Consider the following 20,586-nt stretch of genomic DNA (forward strand, 5'->3'; position numbering starts at 1 on the left):
ATCAAAATATACGAAGCAGCCAAGGTGGTCGCAATAAAATGGAACGCTTGAAATGCTCGAAATGCCCCGATGGAAATGTCTTTACCGGGCATTTTTCGCAGCGGCATCAGTTTCCAGGGAAGTAGCGGCGAAAGAAAAGGGACGAGACGAATTTCGTTCAGCCAAGAAAGGCGGCCAGGTATTTTAATTAGCGCAACTACGTCGTTTCATATTTGTACAAGCCGGAGCAGCCAGCTTTGGCGTTCCGCGAGGTAATGAATATTAATTCGTGGCAGTTGCCTCGCGCCCCCTTACATCCCCAGAAACCCTCGGATGGGTTGCCTTATATCTCCTTTCGAAGCCAGCCCATCCAGGCTTTTCTTGTCCCGCTTCTTTCACCGCGGGCGCCTCTCTTTTCTTCCGCCGCACGCTAATTTCGGTTGCTACGGGTATTTTGCAAGTTGCAATCTTTCGTTTATCTTGTTCCCTGCCGGAGAAACGAGAAAGCGGATCAAAAGATTGTAGGAAAGACGGGAACATTCAGCGGATTCGTGTACGTCAAGGTTTCACTTAAATTGTGCAGTTTAAAGAAGGCTCTCCTTCGGGGTAGACCTTTCAAAAGACGTGGGAAAGGAAAACGAAAAATACGGGAAAGTAAGGTGGAGGTTTTATAAATATACAGGAGATGAAGTAGTCCTCGTGCAAAGTTTTCTTCGAAGTATATTGCAGACGTAAAATTAGTTTGAGTTCATTAAATACGTGTATATGATATGAGAAATTAACTATCTTAAGTTAGTATATGAGTCATTTCGCGCCAAATCGATCACTTTTTCCCTTCGATATCTAGGATTTTGTTTAAACTAAAATATGCTGTAGTCCTCGTGAAAGTAGGGGGAGGGGATAAATTCATTAATTAGCCGATTTCGAATTTGTTTAAAAACTACAGAGCCTTGAATTTTGCGATTTTTACCTATTCTCGTGAAAATGGGTTGCACTTATTAATTTTTATCTCGGAAACTATTTGTCGGATTTAGTTGATTCCTTCTTTATTTTAATTCAGAAGGATCGGCCTACCTGAATTATTTTTTTATTCTGTTTTATATCTGTTTATATTTTTGCAATTATAGGCTCTAAGATTGACGGACGTTAATTTTTTAATTCTTATTTGGTAGTGGAATACACAGTCTTGTCTAATTAGCTGTGCCACCGATACATGGCAAGATAATCTGGAACACGCAAGGCGAGGAGCAGATTGAATAAAGCAACTCCGCTGTATCGGTACGCGACAAACACTGTGCATTATATTTTCAAGGTTAACGAAAAAGTCTGCGCAGAATCCTTTTCGAATTAAAAGCAACCGCCTGCGCTTTGCATTTATAATCGAGGTCTCGAAACAATAAAATCGTTTCCCGCACCTTTTATTTTTGTCGCTGGAAATCATTTCACCTCAGCTGTATCTGGAATTCCGCGACGGTGAAGTAACGTTCAGGAACAAGAGGGCGTGGAAATGATCAATTTCGTGATTATCGCGAGAAAAAGATGAACTGTGAATAGCGATGAGAAAGGAAATGAAGAGGAAGCGGAGCGCCGGGGATGAAAAACGTCGCGACGTTCGAGGCTTCGAGGGAAGCGTCAGCAACGGAATCAAAGGCGACAGGAGGGGTTGAGATAGAGAGGAATAGCTAGCCTTACGCAAACTATGCGCTTACTCGAAAGATCGTTTCAAGGTTTACGGAAGGCGTATAATCCCGTTTATCGTCCTCGTAAATCCGAGGATATACACTCCTTGGTTTTCGCCCTTCCTTTAGCTTCGACCACCCTTCGCGCGCCGAGAAACCCGGCTGGCGCTTTAATCCCTTTTCATTTTACGAGCACCTTTTACGAGCCGTCTTACTCGACCGCTTGCACCGATCTGCAATCAGGTTTTGGAAACGAGCGAACCAACCCCGAAGGAGCTTTGCACACCGGAGGGCTGTTCCGAAACATGCAATATCCTCGTAGAAAGTAAAACAACAGGGACAAGTGTCACGCGTGACGAGAAACCGAACATCGACCTGGTATTGCTCTTACAACTTACAACTAGTGCCTTTCGAATAGTTGCCGTTAAGAATTCAAATTTCATTTCATTTACGAACGAGAAACGTGTCAATGAGGGATAAACGAAAGTGTGCAAATGTAATGAGTTATTATAGAGATTTTATATATGGAACACTTCTGACTCATAACTATTTCTAATATTCACTTGGCAGAGGTTATGATAGCTTTAAATAAAAATCTGAAAAATGGTGGAAGTACTGGGAGGGAAAGATTTTTATATACTCAGATTCGTCTTTTTTCCTGATATTTAATGACGGTAGCGATAAAGGGTTCGTTGGAAGATTTACGTGTAGGGAAAAATCAAAGTTTGTTGACTAGTGATGTTATTAATTGTTGGAGTTATCTTCTTCGAAATTTGGTTTTACAAACAGTGTGGCAATAAACAGCAGATAAAAGGACATAGGATGTTCGCCGCAGTAGTTGCTGCAATATTTTATTCTGATAGCTTGTGGGAGAAAAGTTCTAAACACAATTTGAAACAACTGCTTCGAAATTACTCCTTATGTAACAAAGAATTGAGGTCATTTTGTTTATTTTTAAATGGGACCATGAAGGTTTGTTGTATATTTATTGTTCTGCTTATTATTATAGGGCGTCATGTTTCAACTCTCCTTGTTTGTTTTTGCATTTTTGTGAAGATTAGAATGAACACGTGATTTGACATAAAAAAACATATACCAAAATGTAGGTATTCCACAGTTATCTCTTACCTGCTAGCATTCTGACTGCCCTATCAGTTATTACGAACAGCAACTGCTTCACAAATTGACGAGTTTAAATGTTAAATGATGTAACTACCAGAAGTGAAAATTTTCAGTATTTTCTTTTCAACTATAACGACGTTGGTACTTACGATCTCAGATCTATCTTGCAATATCCCTAGAAACTAAAATAAAAATTCTAGCACCTACAGCGTTTACCACCGAATTCAGCATGGAATTTAAATCCTTTTTCACAAAAGAATATTTGTTTCATTTGGCAGTTGCATCGTTTATCATTCCAACTCTTTGATTAAAAAATAGAATATCCATTACACTGTTACTTTCCGAGTAATACTTGTACTATAATAGTTATATACTGTAGTACTTTTCGAATGCTAATACTAAACAAGGTGGATGTGTACGCACCCCAAATATTCGACCGACGTAATAAATACTTCCAGCACTGTGTATGCATACGTACGAATTATAGAGGAAGTATCGTTTAAACGTCACAGGAAATTCTATCGAATTTTCGATCTTATTCCACCGTATTACGAGTGGACGAGAATTTTATAAAGCAATGCGCATCGGGGAATGTCGTCGGTTTAATCCACGAAAACGCGGAAGCTTTCACGATCGCCGCGTCGTCGGTGGCTTGCCATCTCGCAGACGATCAGAAATTGAATGGAGGGTCGTGGAAAGGCAAAGGCGTCTGGATAAGTTGTGGCCGTAACCGGAAAATAAATTTTCTCTCGGTAAAGCTTGCTGACGCGAGGGTAGACACGTTCGCTTGTCGTAGAATCAGCACGCGCGAGCACTTTCTCACGTATAGACCCATAAAAGTTCCCGTACGAATTCGGAAGTGGTACACATGTATCCCGACCCTTCTCCCTTAACGATATACCTGTTTCCAGGTTTTTCTTTCGATGCCCATTTACGTTCAAACGCGGAAAATTAATTACAAAATAGCAGTATTCGTTTTAACATGTAATTTCGATGCGACGAAATAATAAAATAGTCGATTAGTAGGTATATCCTCTTCATCCCCCATCATCTAAACCCGGTTCCTTAATTTTATTCATTCTCACCCCCCACATCTGCTCAACAAGTAGAATTTGAAGGAAGCAATTATAATTCCGCACGAAACATTAAAAACACCGTTTTCGCAACTATTTGCTCATCAGTATTTAACAGAAGAAAACAATGAAACCGTTCCATTGTAAATAGACCCGTAGGTATCCAGTTTCATTCGAGATGGCATTATTACAAACAGCGTCACTCCTCCGTTTTAATTTCAAATAAAATTTCCTTAGTTTCGCGACACATCCCCCAAGGTTCCCACGAAAATCGTCCGCTCGTGTACCTGTCGCCCTCGCTCCTACCCTGCCTCCCTATCCACCCCTCGAGCCTCCCCCAGTTCTCTCTTTCGCGGACGTAAACGCTCACTCGAGTTCGCGACACGAAACACACAGGCCCTCACGAACACACGCGTGATTTCCGGGAAGCGTGGACTCACTGAGTTAGCGGCACAAAAGTATGGGGGATGCTTGAACGAGGGTGGCAGTGTCGGCCGGAGGAAGAGAAAAGTGGAATGAGCGAGAAGGATACGCGGCGCGATATAGTAGATAGTATGAACACACGAGGGCGAGCGAGGGAAGAAGAAGGAGGGCGAGAAAGGGTGGGAAAGGGAGAGGCGAAGATAGAAGCCGGAGAGGGCATAGAGCAGAGCGAGGCGGAGGAGGAGGAGGAGGAGTGCGACGGGGAGGAGTAGAGGGGAAACGAGGGGCGGCGGAGGGTGGTCGTGTGTCTAGGGCTTACAATCCCCCTTCGCCGTCCGTCCTTGCCGTGGATGGGGGAGTTGGCAGGGGCGGAGGGTGGCGAAACTATGCGAAGAATGTGCAATTAGTGAACAGAGCACGAGGTGGAGGCGCGGGTTTTGGGGGACGGGGGTGGCGCACGGGTCCCGGAAAGGGAGCGAGCACGGGGGGAGGTTTCTGGTATGGTGTGCCATGACGGTAGGAACCTAGGTGGTGTTGGTGGCGATGCGGAGAAGTGGGTGGTAGTGGTGTAGCGTCGATGGTGGCGGCGTCGGTGGTGGTGGTACCATAGCACCGAAGAAAATGGAAAGAAAGGAAGATGGATGGAATGGCGGGCAGGGATGATAAGAAGAAGAGAAGGACCGGCTTGGTAGGGGTTCGCCAAGGCTTTTGCGAGGGGTTTGTGCAGCTCGCCGGGGGTGTGGGGGGGTCACCGTGTCAAGATGCTAGAGGATCCTCCTTCTGGCGCAAGGACACTTATCGACTTCTATCTTCTCTCCCCTCGTCTTTCGCTCGAGTATACACGCCCATGGAGGAGGAAGCGAGAAAGGAAACCGAGAAGCTTTTGGTATATCAAAGCTTTTGAAGCTTTGCGTTAGTACCGCGGCATTTCTTGCTGAAACGGTCTTACTGGATCAGCTGGTTGACGATTCACTCGATGTCCGAATGCTGCTTTGTTTCGCCCTCTTCGACGTGTCCGTCCTCTCCGATGGCCCCGGCTATTACTGAAATTCCCTTCGAACCGCACCCGGGTCAGGCATTTCATCCGCGCTCTCGTCGAAAATCTAACGACTCGTCGCCGGATGACTCTTCCCGCCTGCTGTTGGCTTCGGATTTCGATTACTCAACGTTTCACGGAGATCGCTCGCAAAATGTATCATACGTTCGCACTCCGCTCCCCGTGTCTCGGGACACGCGAATCGAACGCACCGAGTAAAATCGTCTTCGAGAAGTGGCCGTGGCGCGGGACATTGTGAAAGGAGCTTTAAGCCTCGCTTTTCGAGTATCCCTCGACTCGATCGGATTGCTCGACGATTACTAATTGACTAAACGAGCTTAAACGCACTTCGGGACTTGGAGAACCGGCGTGGGGAGGGCACTGTTTGCGAAGCATCGATTAACGACGGTACTTGGTGGTAAAGTCCAGAATACCCTGAGGACCACTGCAACGCGGGATCCTCAGCATGTCAAAAGCGATCCCTTCCGTCAACGTCGGCTAAGTACCAAGACTGTTGATCCGTGTGCTTTTAGCAGTGGCGTACACGACACTGCGCTTGGTGGTTCTCCTAGAGGGCCGAATAATTGAAAATGGACTGCCGAGATGGCACGTAGTACACTGGCCCTAATTAATTACTCTTAAAGTGTTCCCCCATTCACTTATTACTCCATGAAGCAGCCTACCATTCGGACGTCAATGTTTTGCCAGCCTATCGGACTTGAAGAGTCGATTACAAATGGCTTCATTGGCCTGGCGATTATAAACTCCTAAAATTAGGAGACGTGAAAGCCTGGAATGTTTGAAAATTTAACTACCACTTTACTTCTCTATCTTATTGCTAACTAGCTTTACTACTCAGCTTCGCCTGAAATTTAGATTCTGATTTTACTTTTTAATTTTTTTTTTTGTGAAAATAGTCGCATTTATCTGGATTAGTAAGACATAATGAGCTGAGGCTCATTTCGTGATCCCAGAATTTATCGTTCACAAGTTTTTAGGCGACAGACAAACACACAAACATATAAAAGCTTTCTGCTTTACATATTATTAAGATTAAGATTGAGGAGCTGAAGTAGTAAATGATGCAAGTGCCAGAAGTGAAATTTCTCAGTAGTTTCTTTTCAACTGCAGCGACGTAGGTGCTTGTGTAAATAAATTATTCCAGCGCTTACGAATTTACATAATTTTCCCTTAAAAAAAGGAGTTTTCATTTCCTTCACACTTACATCGTTTAGGTGCCACTTCGACTCCTCAATTATTGTACAATCTATTTGGAACGTCAGTGAAGTGAGTTGGCGAGCAGGATCTTTTAACGCAACGCATCTGTCGTTAAAAATTAAAATGACGTACGTCAAGCTCGCATAGGCAGCCAGTTGTTTGAAGACATTTATGGGGCCAGTGTTTACGACTTTTGGCTCAAAGGATCGCTTTTCTGCTTGGGCTACCATGAAGATCAAAGTGAGACCATTGGGTTTCGAGTTTATGTGGATAGAGTATTTCATGGCTAGTGAACTTCTCCGCGGATGTATGACCGAGGACCATCTTTCGTTAGCGCGTTGATGGCGAACAGATGGAGAACGAGGAGGAGAGTCCCGTTTCTCGTTCTTCCACTCGCTTTTTATCCGCCTCCTTCGATCGCCATCGTTCTCGGCCCCTCTGCAGTTAACTCGCAGTTAAGTTACCTTGCACACGGGGGCGTATCGGGTTCCACGGGCGTCATTGTGGCGAAGGAGAAAAAGGGTGGCTACGAGCGCAAGCTGCCCACCATTATTCGCGCATGCATCTTTCGATAGGAATCGTTCGAGCAGGTTTGAGTGATTCGAACATGAGCGCAAATTAATAATTGACACGCATAAGAGGGTAATAAAGTTTTAGAGATCTATGGAGAACAAATGATTTCAGACGAGATAATTTTGCGAACGAGTTAAGAACGATATCTTCGAACAAATTACAGTTTGCTTCAAATGATATCTTCAATTAGGTAAATGCAGCTAATTTTTTATTGCAAATCAGAAATAACGAACTACCAAAAGTTATGCGCTTGACGATTGCTATTCGCAGCAACACTTGTGGCATCGACAAATAGGCTCTGTTTGCATGACGTTATTTCTTAATAAGATGATTCCACATTTCACAGCACCTGACACACTGTGATGGCCATCGATACCCTTATCAAGCTCAGCTTTGAATAGTCAGTTCCTTTCGGTCCACGATTAATAGCAAGAGGAACTCATTCGAAGTGATACCGTTAATTTAAGCGTTGCGAATTGACAATAGTGTACGTACACCTACATCTGTTTGTCTTTCATAGGTGGCTTTTCAAATCCTCATGGTACGACGAGTCTCTTCGTCCCGGCTTGTCCCATAATCGTGGAACAGCCTGTATGTAAATTGAGCATGCGGTAAAAGTAGCGACGAGCGAATTTACGGTGCTTCTTCTATCTCTGACTTCAATCTATTCCGTAGTATTTGCTCGGAGACATGATCCCCTAGTTGTTTTGAGCAATTTACACGGGCCTTCTTGCAATAAACACTAGTTTGCACGGCGCTGTCGGTGGATTTCTGTGAACTGGCTCGCAACGGGCAAGCGGGTGACCAGAGGGGAAGGGAGAAAGCGCTCTTGTGCTCGTTACTTCGAGTTCGAGATCATAATGGCCCTTCTTGTTAAATTGTGCATCAGCCAAGTAATTTACGTTGATTGCTCGTCGCGACGCGTATTCAGCTCTCCCTCTCTCTCTCTCTCTCTCTCTCTCTCTCTCCGGCTCTCTATCGCTTTCCTTCGTCCCTTTCTACTTTTCTCCTGCACGCTCTCTCACCGTACACGTAACTTTTCCCGTCAGAGTCATGTACGCGCGGTTTATCGATCGTCGATCTTTTTGATCACACCTACATCCTCGGATAGCGATCGGTCTTCGTTTCGAACCAAGCTGTATCCCGAGGGAGAACCTCCCCTTTACGCTTCCCCTTCCGCCACTTTCGTCGCACGATTCGAACTTGGACTTTCTTGATTTAATTCGGTGCATTGTGTCGCACCCTTTAGTCACGTTCAATCTACACCATCGGCAGGCTTATCGCGATTCAGTTTATTTCGTTGATCTGTTGACCGGGGATGATGTAGCCAGTTTATTTGGAAATATGTCCCCTTCGGATAAATCGAGTTAATGCATTAATACATTTCCTATGTTTAAAACGCGATAATTTCCCTCTTCTTTTAAATTCCCCCGTTGTTTTTTTTTAAATGCACAGGGGTGGTCTCTAGTCGACCGATAACTCACTTACAGATTGATTACAGAACCACGTGGGGTGCGTTGGGAATGAATCGGAAATGACAGGTTCCAGTCCGGCATGAATTTTTAAACAAGGAGTGTAATCGATAAATAAAGAGAAGAAGAGGGAAGAATTAAATTGCGGAGTTGTACAGAGGCGTCATTCTCGATCCCGCGTATAAACTGTTAACGATGCGTAGGATGATTTCAGACTTTTAAATGCATCGTAAATATCGGAAAAGTGTAATTTGAAAATAACTCAGTGATACCTACATGATATGGGCGTGCAATTTCAAAGTTAATAATTAATGCCGTGGACCAATCAAGTAACAGCTGCTGTACGATATCCATTTAGCAAATGTTTTATAAAAATGGGGAAATCAGGTTCTCGGACACCAATTAGCTAAGCTCGGTTAACTTTTTTTTTCTCCTGAATTGTGAACAATTTGTAATAACGCATATTCGCTACTCCACGCGTGTACCAGCTGAATCTTACATCCTATTCAGCGTGCAAGTCCAGGAAAAGCTGTTTCACGAATGCCGTAATCGTTCCCATTCTATAAACGGAGCTTCATCGCGCTCATCCTTCGCTTAACCAGACTTCGGGAAGAAAAGCGATGGTTTCGAATATCTTGTTGCAAGCGGGAAGAGTCAAATGAAGCAGGAATAAGTTCTTTGTAACAGCCTTTCCCGCGCGCAGCTAAGTCGGCAGAACCAACCCCCTGCGAAGAATGTTCGGCCTTCAAAAACAGAGAAGGAACGCGACCAGTACTGGCGCGTGGTTCATAGCGGGCCATTTAACGGTCTTTGCAAAATTGAGTCATCACGTGGTTCGCCTGGAATCTCGAATATTTTCCTCCCGATGCTTCAGAGTTCTCCGCACCTCCCCCTTCCTTTTTCCTCCCTCGTCATCCCTCTACCCTCTCTCACTCTCTCCGCCTCTGCTCTCTCCCCCCGTCTCCTTCAGTCGTCGTTGCAGCGTGCTATTCGCGCACAACCACCCCCGCCTGTTCCGAGAAGCCTCGAGGATCTTCGAGTTTGCCCCGAGAAATCGTAAACGAAACCGAACACCCCTGCTGCTTAAAAGTGTTTCGCCCTCGCGCGAATTCGATACGAGCTAGATATTAAATGGATGGTCGTGACTATTTAACATAGCTTCTCTGTAATATAGAATCTTCAAGGATTGGCATAATTCAGTGGTGGATAGATTTAGGGTTCAAGTAATGTGTGAAGCTGTCATAAGCGAAGGGGGAAAACTGGCAATGTCCATTTTTTGCGATTTTGTGATTTAGAGCACGTTCTGTTGGTGGCAACTGGGACTACAAAACTGTCGAATTACAATGGGTTATAAAGTTCAAATACTCCACAGTAAAATTAGAAATTATTTAAGAAGAAAGTTATATAAGAAAATTGAATTCATCGAACCTTATTTCTTTACTGGTGGACTAAACTAGTCAAACTTAATTTTCTCGATAAAGCTGTTTTGTGACATTCCCTGTTTCTTCCCCTTACTCTCCAAGTTATTTGGCTAAACTTTACCAGCGTATTTCACTAATTATGTTGCTAAAATAGCGTCGTGTAAACAGGGATTTGTGAATGCTTGCTTTTTGAGTCATAGCATTTTGATGTCGTACGTTAGGACCTTTTCACGCGAGACAATGTTGTGCTTGGTGATTTGTAGTTTGAATATATTCACATGGTAAAGAAAAGCTCGTGTAAAAAAAAAGTGGAGCAAACTAGGATATATGTAAGTATGTTCTAAATACCAATCTCTCGTTTTTTGGATTCCAAAACTCCCTGGATTTGATATATCAAGTCATAACTTATCCCGAGAATTTCGAGAATTGTTAAAAACGTAAATTACCTTATGAACAACTGAAAAATATAAAAATGGAATCCAAAAAACAGCCGGGATCCCGGGATTGAATTCCCTAATCGCGAATCACACAGCTGTTTCATATGAAAGGGTCCTCAGTGGAAAGAGAACAGTGGTGTCGATAGCGTAACGTAACAGTCGTAATAGTGTTTTCATTAGACACTCTTCTTAACATCTTGATATCATGGGTGAACGCTACTTAAGTTGTGACGCGATAGATGTGTACTTCGTGGGCGAGCGAATGGAAGTAGTAGAGGAGCTCAACGTATGCGTCGACAGATTTTTCCACTCCGACTTTGTCCAGCAGAATGTGCATTGGCAGCAGTTTGTATATCCTTTGCTAAGAATACATCCTCTTTTACAGCTTACACTATGCAGCTCGAGTATAGTTCAAACACGACGCACCTTAAAATACTACCTAAAACTAAAATACTGCTCAAAAGCTCGCTTTGAACACATCCTCTAACGTGCAACTTACAAAGCTTCAACTCTGCTTAAAAATTTGCAACTTCGCTTAAAAATGTCTGGCAATAGCTCCGTCAGGTAGAGCCATTGACTTTTATCGCCATTTTCTTTTATAAGAAATCACGCACGACGTATGGAAACTTTTTTACCCACTTGTACATCGGAGTGGCTTGATTCTGATTACCAAACGTTATTTCTATTACGACACGTCTGATGTCGTTTGGCGCCGGTTTTACGGGCACGGTCGTAAAGTCTTAACAGCTATGAAATCTAAACGACGATAAGCTGCCACATAGAATGCCATTTGCTCGATTCAATCGGCTAGAAATCAATTCATCGTTCCCCCCTCTCTCTCTCTTCCTTTCTCCTTTTCCTTAGTTCCTACTCCTTAGATTATATTCGCGATTGAATGTCGCTTGTCATTTCCTGTTGGATTGTACCTGTTGAGATCGCATCTGCCTCGAGTATTTTTCATCCATCCAACCGCATCGAGCCGCCTTCGACCAGGGGCAACTTTACAGTCTTCTTAAACGACGGAATAAATCGTTAAAAGTCGCAATGGCCCCAGTTTGGCTGCTGTTCAAAATCGTTGATCCTAAATAAAATTCCCTTGGCGAGAAATGTGCATACTTGTACATCTATCCTGTGAATTTTCATTAATCTTCACCAACTGAGAGTAGAAGTGTTTGAAATTGACCTTTCATGATTTGGTTGAGCTTTGGAATTACTTAGGTGGACCTCTTGCCATGGAAATTGTCTTTTAGAGCTACTTGTTACATTTTCCGCGAGGGAAATTTTGAAACGACTTCCCTGCCTCTATATTTTGTACAAGTCTCTCATGGATGTTGCCGTGGAAGGATATCAAAAATAAAAATACAAGACTACAATAAATAAAGTTAGAATTATATTGTATCATCTTATATCCTACTGATTCTATCAAACCAACTGCTCCGGGATAACGATCAGCTGTTTTTTGTCCTGGAAACGTTTTAAACCTTTATACCTCATTCCTGTTTGATTACACTGTTTGAAATATTCCAATTTCGATGGTAGTAGATAAAAACTACTTACAAGGGAAGATCCCTAACTCGAAAACTCAAAAAATTCTGAAACATTGTGAATACGTAGCGATTTCCTCCTGATTACAACGCAATTTTTGTGTGCTGCCCAAATTCACTCGAAGGGGGTTAAATTAACCCCTGAAAATTCGGCTATTTTCCGATTTTGTCTTATAACTCGCGAACTGTAAGAGATAGAAAAAAAGTTTCAAGACAAAAGTTACTTCTTTTAATTCGATCTAGCATTTGGTAAAAAAATTTTACAGTTCACGATTTATAACACAAAATCAGAAAATAACCGGATTTTCAGGGGTCAATTTACACACCCTTAGAGTGAGTTTGGGCAGTAAACAAAAATTGCGTTGTAATCAGGAAGGTAATTCCCTACATATTCACAAAGTTTTAGAATCTTTTTAATTTTCGGCTTCGGGATGTTCCCTTGTTAGACTTTTCGAGGACCATGGCCATTTTGGTTCCCACAAAAGGCCAAACTGCAAGAAAGACAGTCAATAAATATCACTGAACCCCTTTTGTAGGATAATTCTATCCAGCACGAAGCGTAATTATAAAACTACATTTTCGTAGTGACCGAGAATCACATTGAGCGGTGCGAGCAGGATCGATGCTTCCGAAGAAGTTGAAAAAGCATATAATTGTTCCGAACGCATGCTCGCCGGTGGTGCGTAGGCGAAAATTTGTCAAAAGCTCCACCGCCATAGAGTACACATTCCGCTGCATAATAACGCGAACATGAAGCGTTTTCGCGGGGTAGAGAGAGAGAGAGGAAAAAAAAGAGGAAGTTCGCCCGCGGTGAAACAGCGCGCAAATGAAATCCTCCGCACAAAAGGCGCGGTCGAAATATGTGAAATTGTTTAATCACAGATTTATGTTTCCGGCAGGTCGACGGATTTTTTTTCGACGTTCCGGGCACGGCTCGATAGCCCTGCAACAACACCATTGTACATCCAGAGAAGAGCGCGAAGCGCCGCTCGATTCGGCCGGCCGATTGCCATTACGGGGTGGGGTTGGAAAAAGCGGTGTTCGGTCGACTTGCGTTATTAAATAAAAATCGGCCGAGCGAGCAAATGGAACGTGCTCATTGTCGGGCGGAGGCCCTCGCACATTTTCATCGGCCATCGAAAATTGAATGCACCGCGCGCTCGAATTAACTCAAGCTCGCGTGCCCCGTCACGCTCTTCGCCCCCTTCAAATTCAGCTCGATCGTCGAGCGACCGCGGTATTTTACATCTCTGTGACCGCCACAAGCCGGGCCATCTCCGACCCTTCTGTTTCTCCTTTCCACAGGTGTAGGTACATATTGTTGAAGGATAAAAGCTTTGCTCGTGTTCACAGGTGGGAGCACGAATTTAGAATATAACTGATCCATATTATGTATAGTACTGTGTTCAACGTGCCAACTACTCAAAGTTTTCTGAGAGATCGAGTTTAAACTTTTGTTATTCGTCACAGCTGGTAGTTGGGTCTGAGTGTCAGAATAAGGTCCATTTAGATAATTAGTGGTGGAAATGATTAAATTAGTAAGTGTGTGCACGTGCGTGGAATTACTTCATTTTCGTCACGGTTTCATTTTTACCTTTGCGAGCACGTATCGCGGGTTTGGCGAAAGCAAACCGCGAACTTAGTTTTCTGGAAAACTTTTCAGCTCCGCACCCTATGCATTTAACACGCGATTATACACGAGCTGTAGTAGTTGTACGATAAATTTAAAGCAAATTCATGCTCCGAACTTTGCGCACTTCCCGTGAGACTCATCGAAGGGTTTGCACGAGTGTCGTCTAATAGCTATATATTTTCAAAATGTGCTATTCGTCAGCTTACTCACTTTTCTTTCAATGCCATTTGACTGAGAACAAATTTGGGGATGAGGGTAAACCGTGGAGGCAATTATAAATTCCCAAATTTACGTGCAGCAAGGAAGTATTCGGAGTTACTCATAAGGGAAGCTCCCCAACCAGGCAATTCGAAAAATTATGAAACTTTGGGGATATGTAGAGAATGTATAGGGAATTTATGAAATTCACTCTAAGAGGGTGAAATTGACGCCTGAAAATCCGGCTATTTTCCGATTTTCTGTTGTAACTCGCGAAGCGTAAGTTATTTCTTTTAATTAGGACTATCATTTGGTGACTTATAGTTCTTACAGTTCGTAAATTATAACAGAAAATCGGATAATAGCCGGATTTTCAGGCGTCAATTCCACCCCTTTAGAGTGAACTTGGACAGCGGAAAAAATTGCGTAATACGTATCTATATATCCTTTACATATCCCCAAAGTTTCATAATTTTTTGAATTTCTGGGTTGGAGATCTTCGCTTGTTAGTTGCTTCAAGGGTAGGTACCTACTTAATTTTCTAACTTTGGAGCGCAACGATGAATCGTCTCTACTGGAATAAGACCGAGGCTATTAATTATACCCCATGGATGATTGGTTTGAAATGATTCATCAGCCCCTTCGAAGAAATGCGGGGAGTCTATTTTGCCAGTGGTGTCGAAAGTTTGTTTGAGCTCGACCGGTCTGCTTCTCGTCAAGTGGAAGTTGCACAGGATAGCAAAGATGTTGGAATCTCCAGGCAGGGGATTGAATATTGTCTCCAGGTGATTCTACGCCACTGCTAGAGGCGTCATGTTTGCTTTGGTTCGCGTTTATAGACACGCAATTTATTGGGACAGTACAGAGGATGGACAAGAAACACGCAGTGTTTGGAAAATGAAGACTGGGAGCGGATCTTGAAGCGCGTCAGACTTACCCATCGTGTTCTGCTAAAGCTCACCAACATTACTGCCCAGTCTTTGACCTTCGCAATTATACATAGATTGAGCCCGCAATTTAGCTGGACGTTTCTAATCTCGTTTCAAATAAGAGAAGCTACTTTTGGGTCGGACTTAGTATGCGCATAGTTATATGGAACAGACGATACGTAAAATAATGTGTTAAACGCATGCAGCGCGTTTATTAAAAAGTTGGTGAAAACAGTTCTCAAAAGAAGTTGCGACAGTATTTGTAAATGTTTGTTATTTTCTCCACATCTGGTTTAACCCGATCAAGCCCCACGAAGGGACGAATTGTATTCTGTACGAATTTCTGTAAAATTCTTATTGTAATTTCTGTAAAATTCTTATTGTAATTTCTGTAAAATTCTTATTGTAATTTCTGTAAAATTCTTATTGTAATTTCTGTAAAATTCTTATTGTAATTTCTGTAAAATTCTTATTGTAATTTCTGTAAAATTCTTATTGTAATTTCTGTAAAATCCTTATTGTAATTTCTGTAAAATTCTTATTGTAATTTCTGTAAAATTCTTATTGTAATTTCTATAAAAATTTTATTACAATAATTCTTATTACAGTAATTCTTATTACAATAATTCTTATTACAATAATTCCTATTACAATAATTCTTATTACGATAATTCTTATTACAATAATTCTTATTACAATAATTCTTATTACAATAAGAATTTTACAGAAATTCGTACGGAATAAAATTCGTCCCTTCGTGGGGTTAATCGGGTTAAACCAGATGTGGAGAAAATAACAAACATTTACAAATACTGTCGCAAAGTCTTTTGAGAACTTTTTTCACCAATTTGTTAATAAACGCGCTGCATGTGTTTAACACATTATTTCACGTATCGTGTGTTCTATACAACTATGCGGTGTTGTACATAACTCTCCCTACAGGGAGAATGATGAGAAAAAAGTAAAAAAAAAAAGTCAAGACCCAGCGAAATATTTTAATTGAATTGACGACTCACTTCGCGCACTTCGCTTGTAAGTCGAGCTCAGAATACCGGTGTCAGTTTCATCAGGTGTCTTCGAGACAAACAGTAGAATATTAGCTTAATCAAGCTTGACCGCTTACGAACGAATACTATCGGATATAAATTCTATAAAACATGTCAGTGCCGCGGAACTAAATACGTAGATCTCTAAAATTATTGACACCGCTCAGGGTTCCCCGCTTTTATTTAGCGCGATGCATGGATCCATCGGCGAGCAATACCTTCGAGTTACTGAAACGGACGTGATTTCTACTGTTACAGGCCGTAACGAGCTGATTGCCCGTTACATCAAACTGAGGACAGGCAAAACGAGAACGCGAAAGCAGGTCTCTTCGCACATACAAGTCCTCGCTAGGAGAAAACTTCGTGAAATCCAAGCGAAACTCAAAGTGGTGAGTATCCCCGCGTATTCTTCTTCGCTGTCTTTAGCGGAACGCGTTTATTCTTCTACGTTCACGTCTGCGAGCTTAAATAATAGCCAACTGCAAATAAACGGCGAGGTTTGGAAACGATAAAAGAAAATAAAAATCATCATCTGGTGTCAGTGCCGGTGATATAACTTGGGATTGAGTTTAATGAAAGAGAAATATGGCCGTTCGACGTACGCGATATTTTCGCTCTTTCTCTTTTGTCCTCGAATATTTTTTGTTTTTTAATTCTCCCCCCCGCGAATTCCGAATTGCCCGGGATTTAATTGTCAAAAGAGAATTCGTTCGATGAAGAGCGACGCGGGGAGGTTTGTAACGGAATAAATCACGCGTAAAAATGAACCCGGGCCCCGTTTAATCAACAGCTGAATTATTAAAGCGATTTGGGAACAATTGCGTGGCTGTTAATAAATCACAGCACGGTGCATTCACCGCCGCGCCGATGCGAGCCGACATAGAGGCAGACGGAAAACGAGGGTGCATTGTTTATACAAGCTCGGCCAATAGTCGGCCCCTGGAAATAAAAAGAAGCAAAACGAGCGCGCGAATTAAGCAGTCCAAGAGTGCTTCGTGTAATTAATAAATATTCACGCGTTACGAATCACCATGCTGGTCTATTTCCCATTCCCACGGACAATTTTGCAACGATACAACGATGTTTAAAATTCAGGGGAACTCATAGGGAATGTAGATTCGTGGTAACTATTTTTCTAAAATAGCGAGAGTCCCTTCAAATCAATCTAACATTAATCCTTTGAGTGGACTTCACGTACCCAATGATTCCATCCTTTTCTCCCGCATTTTTTTTTTCACTTTCACGCCGAGGTGGCACAGACTGTCCACGACCAATTAGAACGTAGATTTCATCAGCTTATAGGTGAATTTATAACATCTCCAGAAACAAGATAATTCTACTTGCACGAAATATTGGTACTCTTCACTTTATGATAGGAGATACATCAGACAATAGTTTTCCTGCAAGTAGCAAATGCACGACAAGGTTTACCAGAATTCAGAAGGTACTCCGAAGTCCCCATTGTCAGGGAAATAGTTTAAATAAAAAAACGAAATTCGTAGTGGTTTCTAAATGAAGGAGAAAATTTTGGAACCCAGAAAGTAATATTTCCATTCTCCTTGATAACTGTTCGATGTTGGCACAAACTAGTCCCGACTACTTAATGCAGTCAGATTTTTGAAACTTTTTACTTATGAAATGAAAGCTAAAGACTGTATTTTCCTATAAATATAGTTTACAAAACAAAAGTTGAAATCTTTTCTAAAATATACAGAAAAATTTGCAATTGTGGCGCAAAATGGCCCCGGGTGACGATACCTACATCTTATTTCCGCGGAACCAATAAAAACTAAAATTAAAACAGAATTATTAAATTGGTGGCCCAAAAAGACGGCGATTATTTCAAGAAAATTCGGTCGTGTCTGTGCGCTACTAAAAATCCGCGACTTTTTAATTTTTTGTATGAAAATCTCGAATATTTTCGGACCATATCAGAGGTTTATCAGGAGATGGCACATGTTTTACATATCCTGTAATTTTTTCAAGTCGATCTGATCCTCCGTTCATTCGCAACTAGCCGAAAACCAAGAGAAAAAAGGAATAAAAAAAAACACATTTAAAGTTTCCGGGCAAACGCAACGCTATAAGTTACTGCTTGACCTTTCTAGCTGCCAAATCAACAATTTTGCGAATTTTAATACAAACCAAGCGGCATTTTATTCAGAAAAGATAGTACTTTCGAAAAATGCAATAAAAAATCGGTTTTTCGACTGCCTAGTCCCCTTACGCGTCTTCTGTGCCAGAGCGTTCTATTAGGCGTGGGGATGCCAGAGAAAAAGTGGCGAGGTCGGAAAAAGTGTATGTTTCGTTGAATCGTAAAATTGTAAGAAACGACGCGCGATGCAGTCTTTAACAGCGACGCGTCCCAATTGTTCCGTACGATCGTAAGAGGTGCACCTCTGAGCCAGTTATGAAACGTCACGCGTACCGAAGTTCACCCACGAATCCAGGAAAGGGCCCCCGTCGCAGGAATCGCGCTTTCAGGCATATCGCCGACTGCAATTGCACTGACTGCGTCTGCTACTGCAGTGGCCGCATACCGTGGGCATTATTCAGAGAACCAGCCGGTGTACGGACAGTCCGGTGTGACGTAATTTTCTGGTTTCCGCGTTTCACGCGGCGGCGAGCACCACCGCGGCCCTGCTTGCCCGCCCGGATCCTACGATTTATTCCGCGAGAAAAGAATTTTTAGGCACGCTGTTTACGTTTCCTGTGGTCGCGCCTTATTTAATTTCTACGCGGCCCCCCTGCCCATTAAAGACCATTCGCGGCGAACCGTACCGCGGCCGTATTTTTTCACAGTTCGTATCAAACTTTCGCGAGGCTGCGGGCCACGGCACCGCCGACTTCCGTGGAACGCGTGGCAACGACTTTCAGACGATCGTATTCGGGGATATCGACGCCACGTAGGTATGTACTGTGAAAATGGGAATATTTGCGGTTCAATTTGACAAACACTCGGTCTTCAATACGGGGCCCTTCGGGAGCCCTTCTTGAGAATAGATAATGTGATACGGTGTAGGTAGGGGAGACCGGGGCAAAGTCGGGACCTTAAGAATAAAATCACATAACTTTGACATTATTAAGTAAAAAAGAAATTGTAATTGGGATTTATTAGAATAAACTCTTTTTTCAAATAATAGTACATATCTATTTTCTTTTTTTAATACAAGGAAAAATACAAAAAAATAATGTTTTAAAATATGAACCGTACCATACTAACAAGGGAACATTCCGAACCCGGAAATTCAAAAAATTCCAAAACTTTGTGAATACGTAGGGGATTTTCTCCTGATTATAACGCAACTTTTGTTTGCTGCCCAAATTCTCTCTAAGGGGGTGTAATTGACCCCCGACAATCCGGTTATTTTCCGATTTTGTGTTAGAACTCGTGAACTGCAAAATAATTTGTTTACCAAATGTTTGATCTAATTAAAAGAAGTAATTTTCTAAATATTACGAATTATCAACAATACCATGGCGAAGTAAAAACAAACCTTTTAATTATTTACACTTTAATATGCAACAATTATTAACGTAATTCACACCAACAAGTATCTACCTGAACACTGTCAAAAGTGTTTGAAGTTCCTTAGTGATCGGAAATTAGATCAGAGCCCTCAAAAACACACAAGCCGATATAACCTTAATAAGCTCGCTTGTAACACGATCATCTTTTGTTGATGAAATAATGTACATCATGGCAATACGTCGCTGCAACATCGCGGGAAAATTTGAGGCAGTGTACAAAATAAGAGCACGACCCGGTTTTACCCAGGTACATACCCGGTTTTGTCCGAGCTTCCCCTATGTAGATTTGTATTAGTTTCAGTTTTCAGTATTTTTGGTTAGTTTATGATAATCGAGTTACGTGAGTTTTGTTATAGGTTGATGATTTCTGTTTAATTTCTTACGCCTCTGGGTAAAGAGATAATGTGAACATATTTTGTATGGTTGAGACTTCAATGATATGCTTAAAAGATTATGTTCTTGTCTAATATATGCAGTTGTCCTTCCTATCTATCAAGAAACATTGCGAATTCGGGATATGAAAATTGTGGCACGTCTACGAAGCTAACTTGATGCGTAAAAGAAAGTACAATTATCCTGCTACTGATACGAAGGGTAAGGGGAAAAACTGGGAATGTCCATTTTTCGTGATATTCAGATTTATAGCATATTTTGTTGGTGGTAACTGGGACTACAGAACTGTCGACTCACAAAGGGTTGTAAAGTTCAAACACCCCCGTAAGATAACGTTAACGATTTGGTATGGCCTACTGGTTAAAAATAGGAAATGTCTACTCTACACTGGAACAAAATACGGAATGTCCCCACTCTTTGCCTGAGCATAAGCTTCTGTCGTGAAGGTAAAGAAAGAAATTATTTAAGAAGAAAATTATATAAGAAAATTAAATTCATTGAACCTTGTTTCTTTACTGGTGGACTAAACTATTAAAACTTAATTTTCTCCATAAAGCTGTTTCGTGACATTTCAAGTTTTCCCCTTACCCTTTCATATGTAGATCCTCCCCTATTTTAGATTACCTACTGCAGTCATCTGCTTTAGTAATGAATATTACCTTCAGTCGCCTTTAAGGTACTGTTTTAATTCATCGATGTATTGAAAACACTTGTTATCCCTATAAACGATTAGCAGAAACTGCCCCCAACAATTCCCAATGATATTTAATTCGGGGGAGAACGCTGGCCAGTTGAAAGGTGGAACATTCTTGCGTGAAAGGTATTTCTTAACGACTCCAGCAGTATGGTCGGTGGCATTATCTCATTGGAATACGAAAT

The 20,586-nt window shown here is 42.0% G+C and overlaps 1 protein-coding gene across 9 annotated transcripts in view; it reads left to right on the forward strand.

Annotated features, from left to right (window-relative positions):
- Scalloped (TEA domain transcription factor 1 homolog scalloped) overlaps positions 1-20,586 on the forward strand; it is a 189,553-nt gene that overhangs the window by 154,445 nt on the left and 14,522 nt on the right. For all 9 annotated transcript variants that reach the window (XM_076815558.1, XM_076815561.1, XM_076815555.1 and 6 more), the window contains one exon: positions 16,042-16,172. In XM_076815558.1, the coding sequence (XP_076671673.1) occupies positions 16,042-16,172 (131 nt within the window). The remainder of the gene's footprint in view (positions 1-16,041; positions 16,173-20,586) is intronic.

Source organism: Andrena cerasifolii, chromosome 6 (genome assembly GCF_050908995.1).
Source record: "Andrena cerasifolii isolate SP2316 chromosome 6, iyAndCera1_principal, whole genome shotgun sequence".
Taxonomy (NCBI): domain Eukaryota; kingdom Metazoa; phylum Arthropoda; class Insecta; order Hymenoptera; family Andrenidae; genus Andrena; species Andrena cerasifolii.